Source organism: Accipiter gentilis, chromosome 17, assembly GCF_929443795.1.
Source record: "Accipiter gentilis chromosome 17, bAccGen1.1, whole genome shotgun sequence".
Taxonomy (NCBI): Eukaryota; Metazoa; Chordata; class Aves; order Accipitriformes; family Accipitridae; genus Astur; species Astur gentilis.
In genome coordinates, this window is record NC_064896.1 from 20,098,175 (window position 1) to 20,123,478 (window position 25,304).

The window sequence follows — 25,304 nt, forward strand, 5'->3', positions numbered from 1 at the left end:
CATGGAAGTAGAAACCTTTAATTTCATTTAACCTACTTCACAGCTTTAGCAGCTGAAAGTTTTTTATTATTTTAATAACTGTTGCAATAATAATTAAACCAGAAGTGGAACATGTAGGAGTTTTACAGTCTGTGACACCCATCTGTACTGTAGCAGGCTAGAATTTCTTGACCCCCAGCTTCCTTGCTTTGTGTATCATATCTGTGCTTCTTAACTGAAATACCATTATTTCAGCAATCTGGAGATTATGCATTAGGTATATATTTCTAGGGTCTTTACTCTTCCTTTTTTCTACCCTGTTTTTGGACCTTCCTCTCAAATACAGGTGGCTTAAAAATCAGCCATTTCCCCTCCCACAACTGGATATGAAAGATTGACTTTGCAGGTTTTTTTGTTGTTGCTTTTTTGTTTTTTTTCACCTCCTAGCTCTTGCAGGACTATAAAGTAATATGCCAATCTAGATCTGTAACTTTTTATTGCAAGTACTGAGTCTTTATTTATTCACCTTATGCTGGACTGCAAGTCTAATGAAGCTTTACTAAAGACAATTTTAACAGTAAAAGCACAGTGGGGCACTTGTTTTCCATTAAGTGTGGCTGTCTAATGTAGAGGTATGTTTTGGACATAAGTGTTTTTCCCTCCTGTAGTTACAAAAAACCCAACCTGTCAACATCTGAATCATCCTAAGCAACTGGCAGTAAAAAGTTAGCATTGAAGCAAAACTGTAACTTTTATAATAGCAAAGGATTTCTCCTCATTTGGTATTCAGTGTTCCTCAGACTTTGAAAATGTACAGGATATCTACTAGCCAGATGCGAGCAGAGAGCATCATTAAGTGTCAGTTCTATAGTGCAACTCCTGACAGTATGCTGTGACTCTGCCTGAGAGAGTCATCTTTGAAAGCTGAAGTAATGGATGTCTTGAAATACCTGTACTAGCACTTCTCCTGCAAATGGGAGAATCAGTCCATCCATAGAACCTCTTAGCTCCTGAGAGGCCAAACTGAATCTCCTCCTGACTACTATAAAGCAAAGGGTCCTTTGTCATCTTCCTGCATCTGAGTTCTACCTCTTGTAGGATCTCACAGTTCCTTACAAGCACCGTGCTTCCAGTGCTTGGAAGGAATGTCTGATAAACTCAAATGGTTATACAGCAATTTGAAAGTTTAGGCAAGTGCTAGAAAATGTGTTAGATGTCTTTGAAAACATAGCTGTATCATTGCAGTGATTTCAGGTTTGGCTAGCTTCTCCAGCCAGAAATTGTGTCTCTTGTGTGCATGTTTGGGTTTTTTGTCACAAAATACTAAGGTTTGAGGAGGGTCTATGTTCAGTACAGTATGCCAGTTACTTGTCTGCAGAAAGCAGAGCTGCTAGGTAACTTAAAAAAGGAAACAAAAATTTCTGAAAAGGAACCAATATCATCAAAACTTGTACTTGGTTAGCTTAGTATTTTGTCTGTAGCTGGAGGACTTACCATCATTTAACGGCTGGGCATGGTTAGTACCTTCATGTACACGCATAGTGTTTCTCCCAGTTGCTAATTCTGAGCCTTGCAGTAATACAGTCCTCCAGCTATGCTTTATTTAGCCTCAACACTTTTAAATTTTGGAAGCTCCAAACAGTCCTAACAAATACTGTCTCTGAAGAGACAAAGTATTCCTATTTCCTTTTTTTTTTTTTTTCCTTCTGAGTGTCTTCAACCCAGGATTTACAGTGAGGCCCTTTTAATAAACTGTTCTTTTTTGACTTTGTGTTGTGGTTTAACCCCAGCCAGCAACTAAGCCCCATGCAGCCCCTCGCTCATTTCCCCCCCACGCAGTGGGATGGGGGAGAGAATTGGGGAGGAAAAAAACCCCTCATGGGTTGAAGTAAGAACAGTGTAATAGAAGAGAGAGGAAGAAAATAATGATGATAATAACAATAATAAAGTGACAGTAATAATAATACTAAAAGAATTGGAATATCCAAAACAAGTGATGCACAATGCAGTTGCTCACCACTTGCTGACTGATGCCCAGTTAAGTCCCTGAGCAGCGATCTGCCCTTTTGGCCAGCTCCCCCCAGCTTATATACTGGGCATGACATCACATGGTCTGGAATACCCCTTTGGCCAGTTTGGGTCAGCTGCCCTGGCTGTGTCCCCTCCCAACTTCTTGTGCCCCTCCAACCTTCCTGCTGGCTGGGCATGAGAAGCTGAAAAACCCTTGGCTTTAGACTATAAACATTACTTAGCAACAACTGAAAACATCAGTGTGTTATCAACATTCTTCTCATACTAAATCCAAAACATAGCACTGTACCAGCTACTAGAAAGAAAATTAACTCTATCCCAGCTGAAACCAAGACGCTTTGTTAAGTGTTTTCCAAACTTTCTCAAAGAATGTGTGGTGTACCTATTACTTTCTTCCCTTGGGTGTGGTTAGAAAGACTATGCTTAGTAGATCTTCCTAAGCTGCCATTTGGTGTTGGTAGCTATATATATATATCACTGCATCATGCCAACCTTTTCATGTCATTGTTCAGCTTGATGTTTGTAAATTTGTAGGGCTTCTTGTGCAATAGGCATAATTGATAGATCCAAATAATACATCTGTTAGTGTAAGGTCGGAGCCCTTGGCATCTACATGATCAGTATCAGCTACAGGAGTGGAGTAAATGCCTTTGCCTTTCTGAGAAGGAAGAGAGAGGCTTCATGCATCCTGCATAATTGGTGTTCACTTCTATTTGTCCTGTTTGTAGGACAGGTAGGCAATCTGTTAGTAGAACTTGCTTTAACTATGTATGTGTTTAAGCTATTTTTAAAGATAAGAAAGTTGTGAAAATGTGCTTTTAATGTTTTCACAGGATTTTGTTCTACATGTATTGAAAAAAAGGAAGGGTAAACTTGTGTGGTTTTTTTTTTTTCTTAAATGAGGTGATTAGGCTTCAAATACAACTTGATAGAGCAGTTTTCAGGTGAGTTATTTTTAGGTTTCGGAAGAATTATTGGGAATTTCTGCAGGAACATAATGGGAGAGGAAATATCTTTATTGATTTGCATTGGAAAGCCACTGAATTGCACCATGTAAAGATGTTATATTTTTTGACTGTGGTTTTGCATGAAGAATTTTGAAATGGCTCACCTAAACATTAAGGAGTCAAGTTCTTGGCCGCAGCCATGGAGGACTTGACTGAAGATTTTAGAGCTCCTCCTTAAAATTAAACTCTTTTTACAGCTGTTTGACAATCAGCTCACCAGCTGTGAGCATGCTTACTATGGGGTGTCCTTTACTACAAAGGCACTAGAAGTTGGGATTTGGAGAACCATGATCAGGGGCATTTGAGGATTTTCTTACAGAAGTCTAGTTAGTGAGTTAGTACTAAACATTCACATGTATCTGTCAAATAATGCTCCCCCTCACCCCTACCCTGTAAATCTTGAACTACCTGAAACTCTTCAGTTGACAGGAGCTGAGAGGATCAGCAAAGTTTGTCATTTTGGATTTATTTTCAATTGTAAAAGGTATGGGAAAGAATGGAAGGAGTCTGGAAGTGTTGATTCCTAGGATTTCAAATTCATTGTGTAATGACTGCTGCAAAATGTTACTCAAGCCTTCTAACTCTGTAATAATATACATTATTTAAAACAAGGGAGGAATGAGATTTGGGGGTTTTTTTGTTCTGGATGATGTATTCTTATTGTAAATGCTTTGCTAATAAATTTCATATGTGCAAAGGCAATTCTAGTAAAATACTAGCTCAGGTGGCTTATCTTGTCCTTCTGATGTTTTGAACAGAATGTAATTGCAGGTGCAGTTTTTGGGTAGTTAATCTTTGTCCTGTCTGATCAATACAAGGAATGTGAATCTGGGTTTTAATTACCTAGATTTGTCTCTTAACAGTGAAACTAGGCAAAATGATGAGCCACTTGAGTGTTGTTTGTTACACCTTCCATTCCCCTCCCTCCCCCCCCACTTGGTGTTTGGCTTTCCCCTCCCAGCAAAATGACAGTATCACAGTAACAAGCAGTAACACAGTAACTGCTGCTACAGCTTTTCCTGGTGATAACCTGGACTGGATATCAACCTACTCATATGAAGGCTAAATTGATGCTTTTAGCTTATTTTTTTTAATGCATTGAATAAGAATTGAGTGATCTTGTAGCTTTAACAGTTTACGTAGTAGTCAACTGTATTACTCTTATGTTGTAGGTAGGTTCTTCAGACAGGTTTTGTACTCCTTTCGGGGTTAACTCGAGTCATGATTTATGCAGCTACCTTGATAAACAGTGAGGCTTTATCTTGTAATCCTTCTGTAACCAAAAGCACAAGTGAGATTTCTAATGCAGATTTCTAATTAACTTGGGTAAAATGATCTGGAACTATGATCCTGTTCAGCAAATCTTGAATCTGCCCGCCTCTTGTTTTCTTAAAACTTGTTTGAAAGCTCACTGGATATAAGTGTTAAACATGTTTTCACATGAACTGGAGATGGACTATAGTAAATGTTATGACGTGGTATGTGCTTTACTTCTGATCTATGCCTTCCGTGCAACTTTGAAAAATGAGGTTAATTATACCAAAAGAGACTTTTTTTCTTCTTCAATGTGCACTTGAAGACTAAGCTCAAACAGTAAACAACTCGGAAAAACATCAACTTGCAACCTAGTTATAAAGGGATAGTAAAAACCTTTTACTTTGTTTTAATTCATTTTCAGAGGAGGGACTTACTATAAGAGAAATGTAATTACAGCAAAGCAAGGGGCCACTCTAGTACTTTGTAAACAGAGTACTTAGAAGTAATTTCAAAGTCATCTGGTACAGAATCCCTCTGAATAGAAGTGTAAGTGAATGGAAGTTGTGGTAAAAGTCCGAATTTTGGCTGAAAGAAGGTATGTGAACACATGGTTACACAGATACTTCTTATGTACATGCATTGAATACCTCTAATGACAAAGTTCTGCTGAGATCAACTCAACAGTAGCCAGGTCAGGTTCCCCTCTGTAAGGCTAAGGGATTAGAAGAGGTTAAAGACTCCATGATTTCAGGCACAGCCCTGACTTCAAAGTACCTTACTTTCACAAAAAGTGTCTTAAAATGGCAAATGAAATAGTTTGTTGGGTTGGACTGAGTTCTGCTAATAAATTACTGGGTGGTCATGAGTTAGCCCAAGTTCACAGTCTTCCTAAAGCAATCGAGTGAATGCTGTGCTTGTTTTTTGTCATTGTTGTCTTAAAGGAGATTACAAAATGACTTCAATGTCTGGTATCAATCTAGATTTTAGTCTCAAAATGCTGTAGTGCTGTTAAATAGTTCATATGCAGTATTGGTTAAGTCTCCTCTAAATCAATTTAATAATGCTCCTTACCTTGAATGTATATATTGCCAGAGGTAGTATTGTATCCAGGAGGAATGTAACTTGAGGAGCATACAGTCCAGGAAAAACTTCCAGTGTCTAGCATATTTCTGTGGTTAAGAATAGTGAGGAGAAGTATTGTTTTTTTTAAAAGCAAGTCTATTTTATTTGTGGACATAAGTTATGTAACAGTTATGTAAACTTTGACCTAACTATATTAGTTACTCTAATGGGTATTGTGTTTCAATAGATAAATGATTTAAAGTGGACAAATCTTTTCATTGGTAGTACGTTAGTCTCTTTGAACATCCTCAAGATTGAAGAATATAACTAGTTTGACATGTCTATTCTTATTTTTCAGAAATGCTCTAATGTACTGAGTGCTGGCCCACAAATTGGGCATTACCACATAAAGCTTTGGGTCTTCTGGTGGCATTTATACTGCAGTTGTGATGACTTAGGTATAATCCTTTGGATTTATTTAGTTTTGTTGCGATTCGCTTGTTTGTAGAGATCATCAGTAAAGACATGTTGGTATACATGAGAGAACTTACTGTTACCCGGAGTCCATTCCAGTTACTTGTCTGGAAAGAGAGTAGTGAGACACTTAACCATCTGGCATACTACCAGGCATAAGCCAAAGACTGGCTAGCTAATATTAAATTAGTGGACCCATTTTGATAGTTCTTCAAAACTCAGTTGTTCTAATTAGCTTCCAAACCTGGCAATGTGTTTTCCAGCTCCTGGAGATGTGTTAAATTTTCTTGGCAGGTTTATCCTGCAGGGGACTGTGGCTTATAGCTAGTAAAGAAAATGACCTTGCAGAGAGTAGATAAGAATGTTGATGAAGTCTAAAATGTGGATAAGCTTGTCTTTCTGCTAGCTGTGGGAAGAATCACAAATCTTCCACGTGATTGTGAAGTTTGGAATGGCTATGCTTTAAGGTTAGCTTACACCAAAAGCAGTTTACAACAGGAAATACTCTGTTCCATCCTTTCAGTCTCTACTCCTATTCTAAACCAGTATCTCTCACAGATAAGGTTTCTCAATGGGTATAACCTTGGACCGTGGAGACAAACAAACTGTCATCCTTTGGTGATACGCTGGATAGGTATTGTCCAAATAGGGCAGATCATTGACCCTTGTGGTGGTTGAAAATGTGGACATTTTGCTGATAGCATTCATTGATATACTTCTGTGGAAGCAAGGCACCAAATGAAATGAGACACGATATCATGATATGACCCAGGCTTGTCTTTCTGGCAGTAACCTTGTTTAGATGAGTTAAATATTACTTCCTTTGTTGCCTGAGTCTCTCCAATCTCTCCAGTTCTTAGATTTTTATTTTTTTTGGCTTGCTATAGTGTCCTTGCAATGTGGCAATTGAAGCTCTAGATGAGGGACTTGTATGCATGCATGTGTGGTGTTTAAAAAAACATTTGGTGCATTCAGATTTGATGTCTAGATGGACTTAATCTCCTGAATATACATAAACAAAGTGTTTCTTCCACCTTTTTTTTTTGTACTGCTGCTAGTACTGGGCTGTTGGAGGGAAAGGAGGAAATTAGCTTGTCAGGCTGTATTTTTGCAGAACTTTGTAGCTTGTTGCTGATGCTTGAGAGGTTGGGAAATACATGTTTTCTATTTCATGTGAGTGATAATCTCAATATGACTGAATTTGGAGGGAGCATGTTGTTGACCTAATGTTTGTCAGTGATAAACTAGAAAACAGACCATTTAATCTCAAACAAGGACATCCATGCACACCCTTTCTAGTTGCTGGATTTAGCATTTAAATGTTCAGTGGAACTGCAGCAGGCTTTCCTGGCACTTGGAAAGCCAATCTTTAAGCATCTTGATCTGTGTCTGGACAAAACTGAGAATTGATCTTTTTCCTGTTAAAACCAGGATTGTCCTTGTTTTGAGAGTTGGGGACTTCTGTTTGAAGCAATGAGTTAAATATCGCTGCAGTAGCTCTGAAGGCAAACAGAGCTGCCGTTGTTTGCTCCATAATAGCACTTGCTCAGCCTCAGACACTAGAATATTTTACAAGATGGGGAATGTTGGCTAGGGTCCTGGAGTGTGGGGTTTTTTTACTGAAGTGCTTAGGAGCTCTAGATTTATCAAAGGACAGCACCCTTCAAATAAGCAGTATCTTCAAAGTGTCACCATTGGTTTAGCCCTGAACCTGTGATTTCAGAAGTATCCTAGCATCAGTTTCTCTGTAGCAGCTTAACAGAAGCTTTCTCTATCAAAGGCTGTTTGTCCCTACAAGTCATCTGGTAATTTTGAACATCCCTGTTCTAGAGAAAGAATTCTTTACGGAACTCTTACTAATCTTTTCAACTGTCATTTTTCTTTTTTTTCTTGACTGTTACTAACTACTAGCTTAAAAAGTAGCTACGACACAGGGATTCAGGTATTCCAGAGTGTGCATTAGACAATTTTATATTTGATAGGAGTTATTTGTCTGCGTGTTTGAAGAGGCATCTGTTAACAGGTCACCAGATAACTGGTGGAAATATGTATTGCTGGTAAATAGCTACAGTTCAGTAATTGCAAACATGCAACAAGTTGCACTCTAAAACTAGATAAAACGATTGCTGACACTTAAATATCAACCTTAAAATGCTAAATTTGCTTTTGCTATGTTGTCTTGGAAGGTAGGTATTTTTTTTCTAGACCTACTCCAGCTTGTTACATGTTGGTGGTCAAATTAAATTTCCACTGGAAACCACGTATTCTTAACTTTTTTTAAGAACACTGTATGATGTAGTTCTTCAGTAATTTGCTGCCACCAAGAACTTTAACATATTACCTGTGTTACCTTTTATACATGTGAGAAGCCTCTTCTGAATTTGAAATCGGGAGTTGCCAGCAATGCTATGCTAACTGCCATCTAGAGATGCATTATCAGAGAAGGCAGGGAAGGTACAGAATGGGAACACTCTTTCCCTTTCCTTCGGTTGAGATGTCCTACTAGAAAGGCTAAAACATAGGCTGCTGATTTCAGACTTACTTTGTTCGCACCTAGATTCCATACATGGTATTTACCCTTAAGTCAAATTTGATGCTTCTAAGCAGTTCCCTCATAATCCCAGTGTTTATTGCTGTAACTTTGGCAGCAATGTGTGATTCTGAAAAGGTCACCAGCTCTGTCTTCTAGCTGGAATATTCTACAGGAATGGAAGCAGAAGACAAACTTAGTGTGGAAAATTTTAATGAATAAAGTCTACCAGAGGCTATTTGTCAGAGAGCAGTGTAAAGGAAAATGGTGTTGAGAGTTTCTCAAAGGAAATGTTTCTGTTGATCCTTTTTAAAAAAAAAAAAAAAAAAAAAAAAATAGCCTGCAAACACACAGGTGTTGCTGCCTGTCAAGTGTGAATGTAAGTATTTATGTATGTTCATGGTTTTTTAACTGAACCCATTTCATCATTATACTTAATCATAGCTTTGCATCTGGATATTTTGTAGGTCTGGTATTCTGTAAGTTTCAGGAGCATAATTATTTTTGATCTGATACCAACCTCATACTCAAAGGACTATGGTCAGAAATAACCAAGGCAGGAAACTTTCTGATCTATTCTGGCTTCTAGTTTTCTTTACATTGTGTGACCCTAAATATTGTCAGATTTTTTCAGTTAGCTAAAAACCTGGACCATAGCAACACAGGTATTTCCACTGGCAGCATAACTTTTTTCATTGTTTTAGGTTTTAGAAACGGATGTTGGACTGCAGCCCATGTACTGGGTGTTGTAGTAAGGTTCCTGTGTTTATGTAGCCAGAGGCTGTCTCTGCCCATGTGAACAGGCCTCCAGACTGAGGATACAGCATTATGTCAGAAGTAGTATTAAGCCTTCCTTTGAGGAAGGGAAAGTGAGCTGATGGTATTGAAGTACTGTCACAGAGTCTTAAGGGGTAAAAAATATGAATTATGGTTAGGCAGGTAAATTAGTAACAAGATTATGTAGGAGTCATAACAAAACTGGATCTTGATGACAAAATCGGTGCAGTAATGGTTGCATGAATTTTCTCTTCCCTCTTTGAGGGAACACAAGTCTTATATGTGGAAGCAAGCATGCAGATTTTTACAGGAAAATGGAGTTGAATGGTGTATGTAAAGACCAGGAAAAAAAATAGGACATATTTGAATAACAGAGCATTAATTGTGACTTAGAGCCACAGTGGAGACAACAGGCCTGTATCTTACATTGAACAGGAAAAAATGACTCATAAGCATGCTGTATCTTGCTCTCTATGCTTTGTTGCAGGAGGTGTGCTTTGAAATTTGCATTAAAGTCTCTTAAATATGTGGTAAAAGTGGTATAACATAAATAGCTTTTTCCCTTCATCCCCCTTTTTCAATCTCATCAACCTTCAAAGAAACAATTTTGGATGATGTGCTGTGGCCAATGGAAATAGTAGTGCTTGTTCTGTTCTGAACTTGCTACTGTATCCCATTACCAGTTTTTAGATGCCTTACTAGTAAATGCAGGAGCAAACCTTGTCAAAGAAGGGAGTCAAAGTAAGATTTGGAGTGTTGGACCAAAAACCATAAGACTTTGTACCCAGACTGCTGAAACGGGGGCTTGTGCAGGTGACAACTCATTTCTGGCAAGTAATCACTTAGAGCTTGTTCAGAGGCTTAATTGTGATACGAGCACATGAAAAGCACAGCACAGTTGCTTTAATATGACAGATATCTGAGATGTAGATAAGTGTTCCAAAAATATTTACTTACTTTTCAGGCGAAAAGTGCAAATTAAGCCTGTAGTTGTTTACTCCTAACAATACACAAGATGTTGTATCCTTGATAAGTTCCTCCTTCCAGTAGCCTGCTGTTTCAAAAGAACTAAGCATATTTAGAAGTTAGATTTCTTTATGCTTGGGTGGTAGGTAAAGAAAGGCTCTCATCCTGTTTAGGTATTCAGTGTTGTGATTCTTTCTTGCTTAAGAAACACTCCATCTTAAGGAGACTCACTTTTGTTGTGTTTTTTTTTAGTGTCATGTTTTTATGGAATCTGTCCCTTTTGGTAGTGTTTTGGTCATAATGGTTTGTGTGTGGATCTGCTATAGGAGACTAACTAGATTTTCACTACATGAGATTGTTATTTTTATAAGTCTAATTAGACAGGTTGATAAAACATGGTGGAAGTGTATCCATATTCTACAGTAAAAGTAAGCCTTTCAAGGGTTATGGTAAAGATGTTGGTGTATTGGACCTAACAGAATGGCTTGAAGTTAGCCTGAGGCACAGGTTGAGTTCTAAAGGTCATAAAGGTTGTGGTCCAAAGACCAAATTAATGTGAGAAATAGCAGTATATTTGTCCTTAGAAAGTCTTCCAGTATCTAGAATTAGACATAATTTCCAAGTGGTTGATTAAGGGAGGGGCAAGAAAATTCTCATAGCTAACTTCCTAACTGAAGCAAAACCTACAACACTTTTTAGCTTTGTGCTGGATTTAAGTAACAATCCTTTGTGGCTAACTTAAATCTTTAGTTTGTGTGAGAATTCTGATCGCTTATTTGGGGTAAAAAACCCAACAGACTTAATTGATGAAAAGGTTGGAAACCTGTACAATCTGTGGAACTGTATGTTTTTTTGTAATTGATATAAAACCAGCACATCTCATACCAGGCAGCTAACTATACCTTCTCTGTGGCTTAGCATAATTTGTAGGAAAGCTCAGCCTAACACTGTCAGGGCTCTTTGCTGACACAGGCAAAATACCAGCAGGGCCAGCAATTGGCAGATGCCGGGCTCCCTGTCTTCTGTCAACATATTTGAAGTATCTACTTGTGATTATATTTTAATATGACCTTTAGTTTACGTGGAACAGCCACTTAGGGTGGTAAAGGACCATGCACGTAGAGGTAAAAATAGACTGAAGTTGAGCTGTTTTCCTAGACTGAGTGGGTGAGTGTCTAATTCCTTAAGACACTGTTAACAGGGACAGTTTACAAGAGGATCTGGGATTACTATAGTGACCCTGTGGGACTCTTTTGGAATGTGGTGAAAAAAGACATCTTTAAGTACTAGTTATAGGGAAGAAAAAAAAAAAAAAAAAAAAAAAAAAAAAACCCAAAAATGCTGTTAAGCATTTATTTCAGGTATGAAACTGAATGTTTGTGTCTGTGCCATTTATTTGTATCTTCTGCAAATCTCAACTCTAGAAGTTCTTGAATATATTTCTGTTTTTAACTTTTGTTAAGGTCACAATGGTTTCCATCCCTGAATACTATGAAGGAAAGAATGTCCTCCTGACAGGAGCTACAGGCTTCATGGGAAAAGTGCTTCTGGAAAAGCTGCTCAGATCTTGTCCTAAAGTGAAAGCAGTGTATGTATTGGTGAGGCACAAAGCAGGCCAGACACCTGAAGCACGAATAGAAGAAATTACCAGCTGTAAGGTATGTGTCATGCTCACAAAGTACATTTTTGTCCTTCTTTATAACATTCCCACTTCATTTTTGAGAACGACTTTGGTTTATCTAAAGCAAAACTTTGTTGTTAAAAATTTTTTTTTAAATTCTAACAGAAATATAAAATCTAAGACCTGGCAGTGCTTCTATAGCTGGTTTTCAAGCTGTTAGTCTCTAGCAAAGCCAGTAGTGGAAAATTATCCTGTGTTTAATTCAGGAGGAGGATGTTCAGCTGTAATGCAGAATTGAGAAGAAAAACACCTGAGTATAAAACTGATTGAGAGAATATATTATCAAATGCAAGAGGCAGTACGGACTGGGAGTTGTAAGATGGGATTGAGACCCTTCTTTAGATCTCAAGCAAGTCACTTTTTCTTCTTTGTGCCTTATTTTCTTTTCTGTAAGATGAGGCTTAGTACTTCCTTTTTCTTGGTTGTGCTATTGGATCTACCAGTAAGCAAGAATGTGATCTCAACAGGTTGTTTAAATAGCTTATGTTTGTAAACAGAACAGAAATGTTTGTCTTAATAGATTCTATTACAGACTTGTTAGTTACAGATTACTACAAACCTGTGACAATGAAGGAGAGGCACTGAAATTCTGTGCTCTGGAATTATCAAAAGTGCCTATGTAAATTTTCTGTGCAAGCACTATTTGCTCTACCTCTAAGAATTGCAGAGGCTTTAAATGCTGTCTTGGCAGTTTTGTCCTTTAAGGTGAAGCTTTGTGCTTGGGAAATCAGTTCAAGACCTCTATCACTGGAGATGTCCCATATTCTCACTATAACATTACCACTACTACTACTTTAGGTGGTGACACAGTGAGCTGCATTAGCTCACAGTTGAGTTGAAAAATATCTACCAAAAAAAATATTTTTCAGCTGGACCTGCAAGCTGGTATGCTCACACAGCTATCAGGCTACTTGGTTTTGCCAGTGCATGAGAAGCAATGTGAAAATAAAGAAGCTAGGAGAGGGACCAATGTATTTGGTAGCAGTACAGGCTTAAATTGCCTTATGTGTCATGAAACTGCACCTTTAGGTGCCTTGATTTATAGTTGAAAATGAATTAAATTCTCTACATTCTGTAAGGAAATGTCTTTTAACTATTTGCATGTGGTATAACTACATGCTTGGAGGGGAAAAAAAAAGTACTGCTCTGATTGTAATACATTTTAATCGACTTGTATTGAAGCAGTTGCTAAGATGTTGGCCCCTGTGCAATTAAGAAGAGGGGTCTGCTCTGGTGAAATTTTCAAGTATGTTTTATTTCCACAGTACTATTTTGCTCAGGAAGACTTGCATACTAATGAGTGTAAATAAGGTGAGGCAAGCATTTTATCTGTGTGTGTTAAGCCATGTGGCTAGAACCCAGTTAATTATGAGAAGAATATATGTTGGAATACAATATAGGTGAGGTTTGGTTTTTTGTTTTTTTTTTTTGTTTGTTTGTTTTTGTTTGTTTTTTGGGTTTTTTTTTGTGAGAATAGTTGAACACCAATTTGATAAGACTTGATCAGATGTTCTAACATGGTGTACAGCCTTTAACCCTGCTTTTTTTCTTTCAACTAGCCAGAGAAACAATGTTTTTTTTAATCTGGAAATTCCTCAAAACTAGCATAATTCCAGGATAGCATTTCTTAAATCACTGGAAATTTTTAAAGCTTGATGAAAGCTTTCTAAACCTGAAAACCAGCATGACTTGGGCAAGTCTATAAGAATTTGAATAGTTATTACCAAGCTTGGAAAGTGGGCAGACTTTTCCCTTTCCTTCTGTTGAAAGAAGAGATTGCAGTATTTAGTCTGCTACTTAAAATTTCTTTGAGTCCTGGTGTCTAATTGAGACCATTCCTTCCTTCTTCTGATACTCATAGAGATCTGGTTTTAAGGATAGGGATGAGTATTAAAAAAAAAATTGAAGTCTTATTACCTTCTATACAACACATGCAGCACTGCTTTCACTGTGTGGGATAAAGTGTGCACAGCTTCATCATTGAATATGTCCAAGGGAAGTTAGTAACATTTTGTTGTAATATTCCTAACATTTTTCTAGCTTACTGATGATTTTTAGAAATAAGGAGGTATAACTCTGTATAGGCAGAAAATGTGGGTTTTTTTCTTCACTTAAATGAAATGTGTATCTCATCTTCACTGGCTATTACTTGAATTTTTAGTTCTGTTTTTTTGACAGCTCTTTGACAGGTTGAGAGATGAGCAACCAGACTTCAGAGCAAAAATAATAGTAATTACGAGTGAACTTACACAGCCTGAACTGGACCTTAGTGAACCAATCAAGGAAGAACTTATAGAACGCATTAATATTATATTTCATTGTGCTGCTACAGTCAGATTCAATGAAACACTAAGGTGAGTCTAAAATTCTGTATGCTCTGGTCTGGTAAACCAATGGTAGTCAAAGGGAGGGTGTAAATCAGGTGTTTGTGCAATCTTGCAAATATTCAGCCTGTCATGCTACTTCATGTGCTCTGATATTTGTGTGCTTGGTCAATTTCATGATGCCCCTTAAGGTAGTAATCTTTTCCCTCAAACTTATTTTAAGCTGTTGAGTTTTCATTTGCTTTTCTTAAGACGATGGAGGCATATTATATAGACCTGCTTTGCCAGAGGTTAGAATCACACTATTTAACATGGAAAAGTTTATATATTTTTAAATCTTTAGGTAAAAAGACAAATCCATTATTAGCACTTCGAAACTAAATAAATTATTCTTGTAGTTTTGCTATAGGTCTTTCAGGTTTTGTGTGGTGTGTTTGTGGGTTGTTTTGGGGGTTTTTTGTTTGTTTGGGGTTTTTTTTGGTGGTTTTTGTTGGTTTTTTGTTTGTTTTTGTTTTTTAACTAAATCCCTGTGCCTGAATTTCAAGGCCTTTTTGAAAGGAAGCAGTTGAAGAGACTAAGGAACATGTTGCTATTCTGAGTCTTCCTAACATCATGTGTTGCTCTCATCTCTGGGATGGGTAGAAAGGATATGAATAAGCTGTAGCTATATGTACTGTGCTCACTAGTAATGTTAGAGCTTTTCTCCTAGTGTGATAAAGGGAACAGAAACTATTCCTTTAGCCTCCCTTGTTAGAAGGGGAATGCACATTTTCAGAGGATAACTAACTTTTTGGCAAAACTGTACGTGGGGGAAGTTCTAGCACTTGTTCTCTACCTGATGAACAAACAGGAGATTAAATATTGCTCAGCTTTCTCCATGTCTTCAGGAATTCCTTCATTAAGAAGGATGGAGGTTTGCATTGGAGGGAGTATGGAGAAGTAGATGCACAGGGAGAAAGTTGAAAAATTCCATGTTGCACAGAGAATCTATTAAGGAAATACTAGAAAGAAGTACCAGAAGCAAGAAAGGATTATGATGCTTTTTGGCAAAAACAATTACTTGATTTAGTGCTGAAACACTGGAATAAATATTCAATTTGGGTAAATGACTTTGTGAGAAATAGCTCCAACTTTTGGGAGGGGGTGGGAAGTAAAGCAACTTTGAGATAAAATGCTTCTCAACTCGGATTATATTTTTTTTTGACTTGTTACAAAGGCTGGCACTACCTTTCTAAGAATGTTATACTGTATTGTGAAACATCATAAGGTAGCCTGTGTTTATCGCTGTTATGATCCTGAAATGTTAAGGAAATGCCAACCTGACAAAAGCCCAGAGGGAATCTAAAACAATTTGAAGACTGGTAGAATAGGGTCTTGGTACAAAAAGCCTCTGGCAGTTTCTGCTTTCTTGGCGGGCCCAGTATGTTTAGCAAAAAAGAAAATGCAAGCATTTCTTAGGTGCTCTGGCATCAACTCTTTCCTAACATGTATGCTGGAATGCTTGGAGGAACCTTACAAATCTGAAGACCACCTAGAGCAGCCTTCATCACATATTTAACAGGAATAACTAATGTGAAGTTCAAAATACTTGGCTTGGGGCCAGTGGTAGGAATATAGTCAAGAAAGCAAAATACTTGGGCTTATTTTGGAATTTTTCGTAAGTTGTACTTGCTATACACTTCTGTATTTTAGTGGTGCATACAGGTCTGATTATGAACGCCTTCCTTTGACTTCTTAAAAGAGGAAGTGAAGACTGAGAACAATACTTTTCTTAAACCCCCTAATTTATTCAGAAGTAATATTTTTCCATTGATATTAATTACTTTGGGATAGTGGTCCCCCACTCCTGTACCCCCAATGCTTCAGTAATAATGGGTGATAAAGCAGTCTTAAACTTGGTGCTTATCTGGGGGACACACACCAAGATTTTTATTGTTAATATAACACTTTCTTGCAAAGACTTTGATAACGCTTTGTTTAGCTGTACTCTTGAAACTTAGTTGATTGGTACACTGTATACAAGAAAACTAGTGCCCATAGTAAGTTTTATAGGCTGGAGAGAGAATCTGAATTATATAAAATTCTGGTGGGTTGACCCTGGCTGGACACCAGGTGCCCACCAAAGCTGCTCTATCACCACCTCCCACCCCCCCATCAGCTGGACAGGGGAAGAAAATATAACAAAAGGCATGTAGGTCCAGATAAGGACAGGGAGAGATCACTCAACCAATTACTGTCACAGGCAAACCAGACTCGACTTAGGGAAATGAACTTAATTTATTGCCAATCAAACCAGAGTAGGGTAATGAGAAAGAAAACCAAATCTTAAAACACTTTACCCCCACCTCTCCCTTATTCCTGGGCACAGCTTTACTCCCGAGTTCTCTACCCAGTCCCCACCTCAGTGGTGTGGGTGGGATGGGGAATGGTGTCTGGGGTCAGTTCATCACACGTTGTCTCTGCTGCTTCATCCTCTTCAGGGGCAGGACTCCTCACATTCTTCCCCTGCTCCAGCGTGGGGTCCCTCCCATGGGAGACAGTCCTCCAGGAACTTCCGCAACATGGGCCCTTCCCATGGGCTGCAGTTCGTGAACTGCTCCAGCGTGGGTCCCCCGCAGGGTCACAAGTCCTGCCAGCAAACCTTTGCCGACATGGGCTCGTCTCTCCATGGGTCTGCAGGTTCTGCCAGGAGCTTGCTCTAGCATGGGCTTCCCACAGGGTCACAGCCTCCTTCAGGTGCATCCTCTGGCGTGGGGTCCTCCCTGGGCTGCAGGTGGAGATCTGTTCCACCATGGACCTCCCTGGGCTGCAGGGGGACAGCCTGCCTCCCCAGGGTCTTCCCCAGGGGCTGCAGGGGAATCTCTGCTCCAGCACCTGGAGCATCTCCTCCCCTCCTTCTGCACTGACTTGGGTGCCTGCAGGATTGTTTCTCTCACATGTTCTCACTCCTTTCTCTGGCTGCAGTTTCTGTGCCTCGCCAACTTTTTTTCCCTTCTTAAATACATTCTCCCAGAGACGCTACCACCGTCGCTGATGGGCTCGGCCTTGGCCAGCGGCGGGTCCGTCTTGGAGCCGGCTGGCATTGGCTCTGTTGGACATGGGGGAGGCTTCTAGCAGCATCTCACAGAAGCCACCCCTGTAGCACCCCTGCTACCAAAACCTTGCCATGCAGACCCAATACAAAAATAACCATAGTAGTTGTTCAGTAAGCTGTGTTCTGGTGGGAATTGTAGAGATAGACCTACTCTCCTACAGTATCCTGAAGGACTCTATTTTAATGAGAACAGTGAAGTTGGAGGATGAAAGTGTGCTGCTTGGCGCGTTTCCTTTTTTTTCTTCCTTCCTCCCTGTAATCTTGTTGTGCTACAAGAACATGCCAGTCTCCAACTTACTAGCCCTCTAAGCCTTCCTTCTGAGGAGCTGACCTAGTTCAACCTGAGCTAGGAATTTCAGATATGCATCTCATGTCATGGCAGCTAGGTGTTGTGTTGCATTATTTCTTTCAGGTTTTATGAAAAATGTAGGTTTGGGATTTAGCTTGAGGAGATCAAAGGTATGCTGGCTTTCCCACTCTAGTAATGGGGCATGAGGATGCCAGTAAGAACAGGGTAAAACTTAGGAAAATTATCCTGAATATTGAGAGGTGGTCTAGATTAAGACTGTGGCATATGGTTCTAAGCAGAAAGTTAGGATGATTGTGCTATTTTTTGGGGCAGGGTGGAGTATTTAGGAATACTTTTATATACCCATCACTGAGGCATTTAGGAGTGAATTGACTAGTTACTACATTTTGCTTGTGTTTTGTCTTGCTTTCTGCTAATGAAATTTCTGTTTAATCAACAGAGATGCTGTTCAGTTAAACGTGACTGCCACACAACAGCTCCTCTTCTTGGCACAGCGAATGAAGAATCTGGAAGTGTTCATGCATGTTTCAACGGCCTATGCATACTGCAATCGAAAACAGATTGAGGAAATAGTTTATCCACCTCCTGTTGATCCCAGGAAACTGATAGATTCTCTTGAGTATGTGTTATGTTTTATGAAGCTACTTCAGTAATCTGTAACCACTTGCTTTGTAGTAATGAAGTACCAAAAAATGGTTAGGAACCTGAAAGATGAAGAAATTAGCTTATTATGCTTGTGCTTATGTCTGACAGCATGGCTGACACTTGCCTTTTCTGTAAAGATGGGTTAAGGTTTTACTGTCATGTTCAGCTGAGCTAGGTGTGGAGCGGTACTGAAGGAAAGGGATGCTCATGTCTACTCATGATGTCTCCTATATGCTGAGTGGCAGTTTTTCCACTGTATGATGAAGAGCTGAATCAAGAGCTATTAAAAACAAAAAAGCTGTGCTGTTACAAGTGTGGTAGCACCAGCATTGTGAAGGAAAGGGGTAGAACCAAGACAGTCCACTTTAACAGCAGCCTTCACTACATCCACCTAAATGCTATTACAAGATCAGACTGCGATGCTGAAATAATATTACTTAACTTCAGAAACACAACTTTAGAAGTGGTTCCGTTAGGTATTCAAAAAGTGCAGATGTCAAAAAACTGTTTTCTGTAGCTTTTTCATCTTGAATTGGGCATTACTGAGGGGAAAAAGAATTTCTCATTCTATTTTTTTTCTGTGGACATTAGCTGTCCTGAGGTCTTATTTAGTAGCTGTCAAACCTTAACTGAAACAGGTGGCAAATATGGGATAAGTCAAGTGTAATGTAATAAATAATAATCTCAACTGTAAATCAGTCTCTCCCTTCTTCCCTGTCATACAAAATATCACCCCTTGTAAGAGAAGTATGAAACTAAAAATAACTAATTAAAAAGTAAAACATCTTCTTTATCTTGTTATTAGATGGAAGAGCACTAACGTTTAAAAACAAATGAGCTACTACCTAGGATGCACATTGAGCCAACTGTTTTTTATAATATTGACTATTAAATACACTTTCAAATGAGATATTCTGAAGTAGTCATATTTTTGTCTTTTCACAAGCAGAATAAATATAACTTAAACTGCTTGGTTTGGGCTTGGACAGCTGTCTGTATTTTAGAACTCATGGTAATGAGAGAAGGCTTTTGTAAACTTACAAAAGAGTGATCTATCTAGCCAGTAGCTGACTGACACACAAACAGATTTGTGTCCTGTTCTGGGCTTTTCTACCCCTCTTCCCACCCCAATTCATATCACGAAGGGAGTCTGCATGTCAGATTTGATTGTAATAGGACATTGTTGAATAACGATGTTGGCTAAATTATATTTATGTGGCTAAGATGTTGGCTAACTGAGGCAAGTAAAAGAGTGGAGAATGTCAAAGTAGCAACGGTTCAAGGGGCACACCCTTCAGTCATATCAGACAAGCACAATTTGAAATACAAACGGGAGAAACATGGTGACCCAGGTTGCTTCAGAGGTGGTATGTGATAACTTAACACCACAAAGGTGGAGGTGATGCTTGTGATGGAGCTGGGACTCCTTTGCAGTGACATCACTTGCTAGATCACTTAATGCTAACTGAGGAGCAGTGTGCCTGTGTCCCAAAGATGTAACTTGCTGTGTCTGCACTTCATGTTTGAGAACTTAGTTGACAGAATTGGGATTGTTGTAAAGGAATGTGCTACTTCCTCCATAGTTGGTGTGTAATAAATGAATTACTTGGGCAAAAAAGTAAATAGCAGTATGCTTCTTGCAGTGGACGCTAAACATGTAACCCTCCACTCTTACTGAAAAACTTGTTTTTATTTCGGTCTGTATCCCATTTTCTTTAAAGGAGAAAAAAAAATTCATGGTAAGTTTAACAACAAAAGAAAAAAGATTTAATATTTAACAAAGTTCATTTACTTTCTACAGTACACCATATAAAATAGTTCCAAAAGTATTTTGGAACTGGGCACATATTCTGGTGAAAGATTTTTGTTGTTCTTGGCATTTACTCTCAAATGTTTAGTTTTATAGTTTAATTTGAAACAAAACGAGCATGAAGTCAGTGTAAACAGTCTTCTGTAAGTTGGTAGTAAAGTCCTTAAACCAGCTTAACTACATTGCTGCTGTAGGATCTCAAATACAACATTCTTCCTTAAGATCCCTTTTCAGAAGGGTTCTACCTATGCAGTTGCCACATTAATTTAAATAGTAGTGTATAATGAAAATAAGTAATAGGCAGACTCTTAAATTTGATTTTTCTGGCCTCTGGGATTGGTGTTCAGTTTAAATAAGCAAAAAACCCCTAACTCTCATATTTTGATGAATGATATTTGGTGAATGATATTTTAGGAGGATACATGGTTTTAAAGTTAAGCACAGTATAAGCTGTCAGACATTTATCGTTTGATTTCCAAATACTTATGGAAATGTTTTACAACTTCTAGCTGTTTACAGTAGAAAGAAGTATGTGACATACTAACCAGTGGAAGTTGGTATTAAATTCTGAAAATCAGGCTGAGATTTAAAGCATAGTAGTTTAGTGTTGGATACTGGGGTTGTTGCAGAAATGTGAAATGCAGAACTGAGTTTTTAATTATTGCTTAAATTTCTTCACAGAATTTCTTGTTCCTCTGCCTATACAGCTTCTAGGGGAATGCTAAAGCTTTGGTGGTTTTGGTATGTTTTGGGTGGGTTTTTTTTGTTGAGGGGTTTTTCTGTTGTTGTTGTTGCCTTGGTTAGTGTTTTGAAGAAGACATTGAATTTTAATTTTACTTTGCAAGTATTTTTGATCTATCTGGTTATCCTTTTCACATATTGCTTTCACTCCCCCCTGCCCCCAGTGAAGCAACATGCAGTAATTTACACTTGCCTCTTATTTTGTTTCTTTAGGTGGATGGATGATGGCCTAGTGAATGATATTACTCCTAAACTGATAGGCGACAGGCCTAATACTTACATATATACAAAAGCCTTAGCTGAATATGTAGTACAACAAGAAGGTGCAAAATTAAACACAGCCATTATAAGGCCATCTATTGTTGGTGCTAGCTGGAAGGAACCTTTTCCTGTAAGTCACCGAGTTTTTACCTGACCGTTTTGTCTGTAAACTGTAGTACATACTGACAGCCTGTTTACCTAGTGACCTTCGTAGAGGAAAATCTTTTAGACCATGAAGTTGTGGCTTGGTTGCTTCTGGATAACAACTCTGATACAAAATCTGTCAAATACGGTATTATGTGTGAAATTTAGGGGTAAATTACTTCTAATCCTAGAACAATACACTTCTATCGCAATGGGAGATACTATTTCACACATGAAATTGTCAGCTTTTTACTTCGTGATTCTATGTATCTTCATCTGGTTTTCCCCTCTTCAAGATGCTTTGCTATGTCAGTAGCTGCAAAGGGTGACTAAGAAAACTGGGGACTGCAGGACATAAAGATGTTTGGGCTCCACTTCTTTTAGTCAAACCCTGTAAGCTTTGCAGGGGATGGCATAAGTTCTTGTGCTGTATGCTATATTGTAATATAGCATATATGCTATATTCTGCCTCCTATATGGGAGATGGTATTGGAATAGCTTCTCCAGTTCAAGACTGTCTCTCAAGCCCTTAAAATCCATATAATTGACTTTGCCTACTTTTTTGAATATTTACAATGTACATGTCAAACCATTAAGTATATAGTGTCTAAATACTGTCATTAAAGTTGAGCAAGAATGGCTTCTGTTTGAAAAATGAAAAAACTAATAATTGATTCCAAAACTGCTTATCTGTCTTCTATGAGTTGTTAGATGGTAGTCTAAAACCACTTGTAAACATGAATACTTTCAACATAAATGTATTTATACAGAAAATACTCTGCAGTTTATTCACTAAGAAATAAACAAGCTAGCATGTCACTTTGAAGGACCAGTGAATCTTGTCTGAGTTATAGCAACTTGTTACATCACGAGATTTTGCTATGAAAGAACTTCATTTAGAGACATGGAAATTAGTATTTTTCTCCTCTTTATTCTCTTTTCCCTTCACCCCTTACACTTGTAGAAACTTATCAGCTTTTTACTTGAAACTGCCAACTTCGGTATACTCTAACCAAATCCTTTCCCTCCCCCCTGTTCATAATAGGGATGGATTGATAACTTCAATGGACCTAGTGGTGTCTTCATTGCTGTAAGTAATGAATATACTTAAATTTTTTTCCTCCTTTTGGAAGGTGACAAAGCTTCATGTGTTTTACTGGTGGGTCTTCTGTCTCTTTTTTTGTTGTTTTTTTTTTTTTTTTTTTTTTTTTTAAGGCAGGAAAAGGAATTCTTCGAACAATGAGAGCTTCCAACGATGCAGTAGCAGACCTTGTTCCAGTAGATGTTGTTATCAATATGGCACTGGCTGCAGCTTGGTATTCTGGAGTTAATAGGTATAACAGGTGACAATAGAGAGTACCAAGTTTTTGAACTTGTATATTTTAATAAATCAGTCTTCTGTTGAACTTCTAATCAGTGTCCTGCTATTTCCCCAGAACAAAGGAATCTAAGGTTCTAACAGCATTAGTCCCTCAAAGTGTAACTTCCTTATGCCAAAGAGGAAGACATCACCTACTGATACTGTTGCACAAGCTCTGCCTGAAAATTTCTTCCTGGGTCTTGTTGTAATCAATACAATTTACAGTAATGTAGGTGGTGCCTTCTCTGAAAGAAATGTAATGATTAAAGAATGAGAAAAATACTGGAAGATGTTAAAGTTTTTGCTTTCTACATCATGAGACTGATGCTTTCTGCTTTATGTAAATGATGCTGTTGAGAGAAGGGATAACTCTGGATATGTTTTTTTGTCTGTGTTTTTAAAAGGTTTTTTGTCTTCTAACTTGCTCTTTTGTCTTTTCCCCTCCAGACCAAGAAATGTCATGGTATATAACTGTACAACAGGTGGCACCAATCCTTTCCACTGGGGTGAAGTTGGTATGCCATATTTCTTTTTTTCATAAGCTTTAATAGAAAAATTAGGTCAAATAAAAAAAGGACATGCTATAATCACTAGGTCATACTGTATTTTTATTGTTGAAACTATTGATAGCCATACCTCTCAATTTTGCAGTGTATTGTGCTTTTTCATTATCTTCTCCTTGCAGCAGTATCACTGTATCATTTTGTTCTTGGTTTTTTTTGTATTCCATTATAACTTAAACTATGGAAGAACTGATTTTTCTGTTTGCTGCCATGGCCTCATCTGCAGAGTGTGGGTAGCGTGCAGCAAAAAGCATTGCTCAGAGGAGCAGTAGTGATGTTGGGTTTAATGCCAGCCTTACTAAATACATATGGATGAACAGCCCACAATTAGATGTTTTGTACATCTGCATAATTGAAAGGTATGGTAATAGTTTTGCACTTGTGTAGCTCTTTGTTGTGTTTGGCTTAAGTTAATTGTTGGTTGAGGTGGCTTTTTTAATCTTCAGATAGTTACATGAGACTTCAACTATTGATGTGCAAGGAAAAGTAATCTTTAAGAATATAAGGCCACCTATTTTCAACTCTTAGATATCCTGCCTAGAAAGTAACTCACATGCCAAAAAGCTTTGTAATAGTTTTTGTTATAAATAACAATACAAGCTGGCTGGCATGGTAAAGCTGTTAATTAGCTTTCAATTTTTTAGAAATAGAGTTCTTAAGCTCAGATTATTTTCTTTCTTTCAGTTAACTTCAGTACTTAAATCTATTTTATTTCTTTTTACTACTTTCTTCATGCTTTTTACTTGCTTTCGCTCATTTTATATGTATCTGTTTTTATAAACCTTGTTGCTTCAGCCAAACTTGGAAAATTGCTGACTTCATTTATATCCCAATTTGAATCAGGGTATTTAAACACCGTTTATAAACAACAGTATAAAGTTATGAGAGATTATTAAAAAGAGAAATTAATTTCAATATAGCTTTTTAAGACATTGATCCTGCATATCTGTCATGTACAGAATTTTCAGGTGTCAGAAGGAGTTTCACATGGAGTCCCATCCTAATCGCTTAATGCTTAAATATGGATAAGTTGTTTAAAAATGTCATTTGAGATGCACTTCAGATGCTTGCAAAGTCCTCAGTCTGTTCTTAAATTATGCTTCACACAAGAGATCAGAATAGCCTTCTTCATGAAATATAGATGACTATTTAAATATAGCTTTACATGCTATATAAACTGAAATTGCTGTGAGTTTTTGAAACCAACAACTTCTAAGGTAGGAAAGAGGAACAGAAAGAGAGAAGCTACAATAAAATATGATAATGAAGATGTAAAAGGCTGCTTGGTTATAATAAGAAGCAGTTCAACTGTATTTTAGGTTAAAAGCTTATGACTCTTAGTTTCTGTGGATTGTAGAAGAGGTAGGGTGGTTATTTAAATAACATGCTGACGTAAGTATTGTACACTGTAATGTACTTTGAAAACCATTAAATTTTACATGGTTATTATCAAAGCTGTTATGCAACTTTTCTTTCTCAGAATACCATGTAATTTCTACTTTCAAGAGGAATCCTCTCGAACAGGCCTTCAGACGGCCCAATGTAAATCTAACTTCCAATCACCTTTTATATCATTACTGGATTGCTGTAAGCCATAAGGCCCCAGCATTCCTGTATGATATCTACCTCAGGATTACTGGAAGAAGGCCAAGGTAATGGTGACTAGCTCTGTCTTGTCTGTTCCTCTGACTTTTAAACAAACCTATGCTTACACTATGATGTATATTGATTATTTTAAAAAAATTTTTCTTCCCCTGAATGTGTTGTGACTAAAACTCAGCCTTTTTTTTTCCTGAGAACAGGTCCTTGAATTCAAAGTGACTCTGAACTTTCTAGCAAAAATGAGGATGTTTTTGTTGGATAGTTTGGGGGTTTGAGTAGTCAAGGTAAACAGAATTACAAGATCTAGCGAGTGATGTTTGTGCTTGAATAATAAATATTCAAAATATGTTGACCCTTATTTTTTCCTACAGGACACCACATTAAATTGCATTTCAAGAAAAATGTTTTTAAAGGTGCAGTAAGGCACCCTAACCTTAGTTTTCAGTCCAACCCCCTCTTGTATCAATGTTGGATTGCTGTCAGCCATAGAGTGCCTGCATTTTTGTACGATCTTTTGCTCAGATTGATAGGTCGTAAACCATGGTAAGAAGGACAGGGCTAAAAATATCTTCCTGGTAAGGTGATGGAGTTCTGTGAAGAAGATGTGGCATTGGGCCCTATCTAGATTTACTAACTATAAGCAATAACAATCCATTGGCTGTGTTTTGAAGAGATTAACGACTGGC

At 37.9% G+C, this 25,304-nt stretch overlaps 1 protein-coding gene across 5 annotated transcripts in view; it reads left to right on the forward strand.

Moving 5' to 3' along the window:
- Nucleotides 1-25,304, forward strand: part of FAR1 (fatty acyl-CoA reductase 1) — a 41,409-nt gene that overhangs the window by 1,076 nt on the left and 15,029 nt on the right. Inside the window, exons 1-9 of one of the 5 annotated variants that reach the window (XM_049821304.1) lie at nt 5,677-5,794; nt 11,547-11,741; nt 13,943-14,118; nt 17,932-18,111; nt 20,902-21,079; nt 22,139-22,183; nt 22,309-22,436; nt 22,901-22,968; nt 24,497-24,668. In XM_049821304.1, coding sequence (XP_049677261.1) covers nt 11,553-11,741; nt 13,943-14,118; nt 17,932-18,111; nt 20,902-21,079; nt 22,139-22,183; nt 22,309-22,436; nt 22,901-22,968; nt 24,497-24,668 — 1,136 coding nt within the window. In that variant the 5' untranslated portion in view covers nt 5,677-5,794; nt 11,547-11,552. Of the gene's footprint in view, nt 1-5,676; nt 5,795-11,546; nt 11,742-13,942; nt 14,119-17,931; nt 18,112-20,901; nt 21,080-22,138; nt 22,184-22,308; nt 22,437-22,900; nt 22,969-24,496; nt 24,669-24,989; nt 25,162-25,304 lie in introns of those variants that run through there. The other 4 variants (XM_049821305.1, XM_049821307.1, XM_049821303.1 and 1 more) reach the window with 4 other exon arrangements.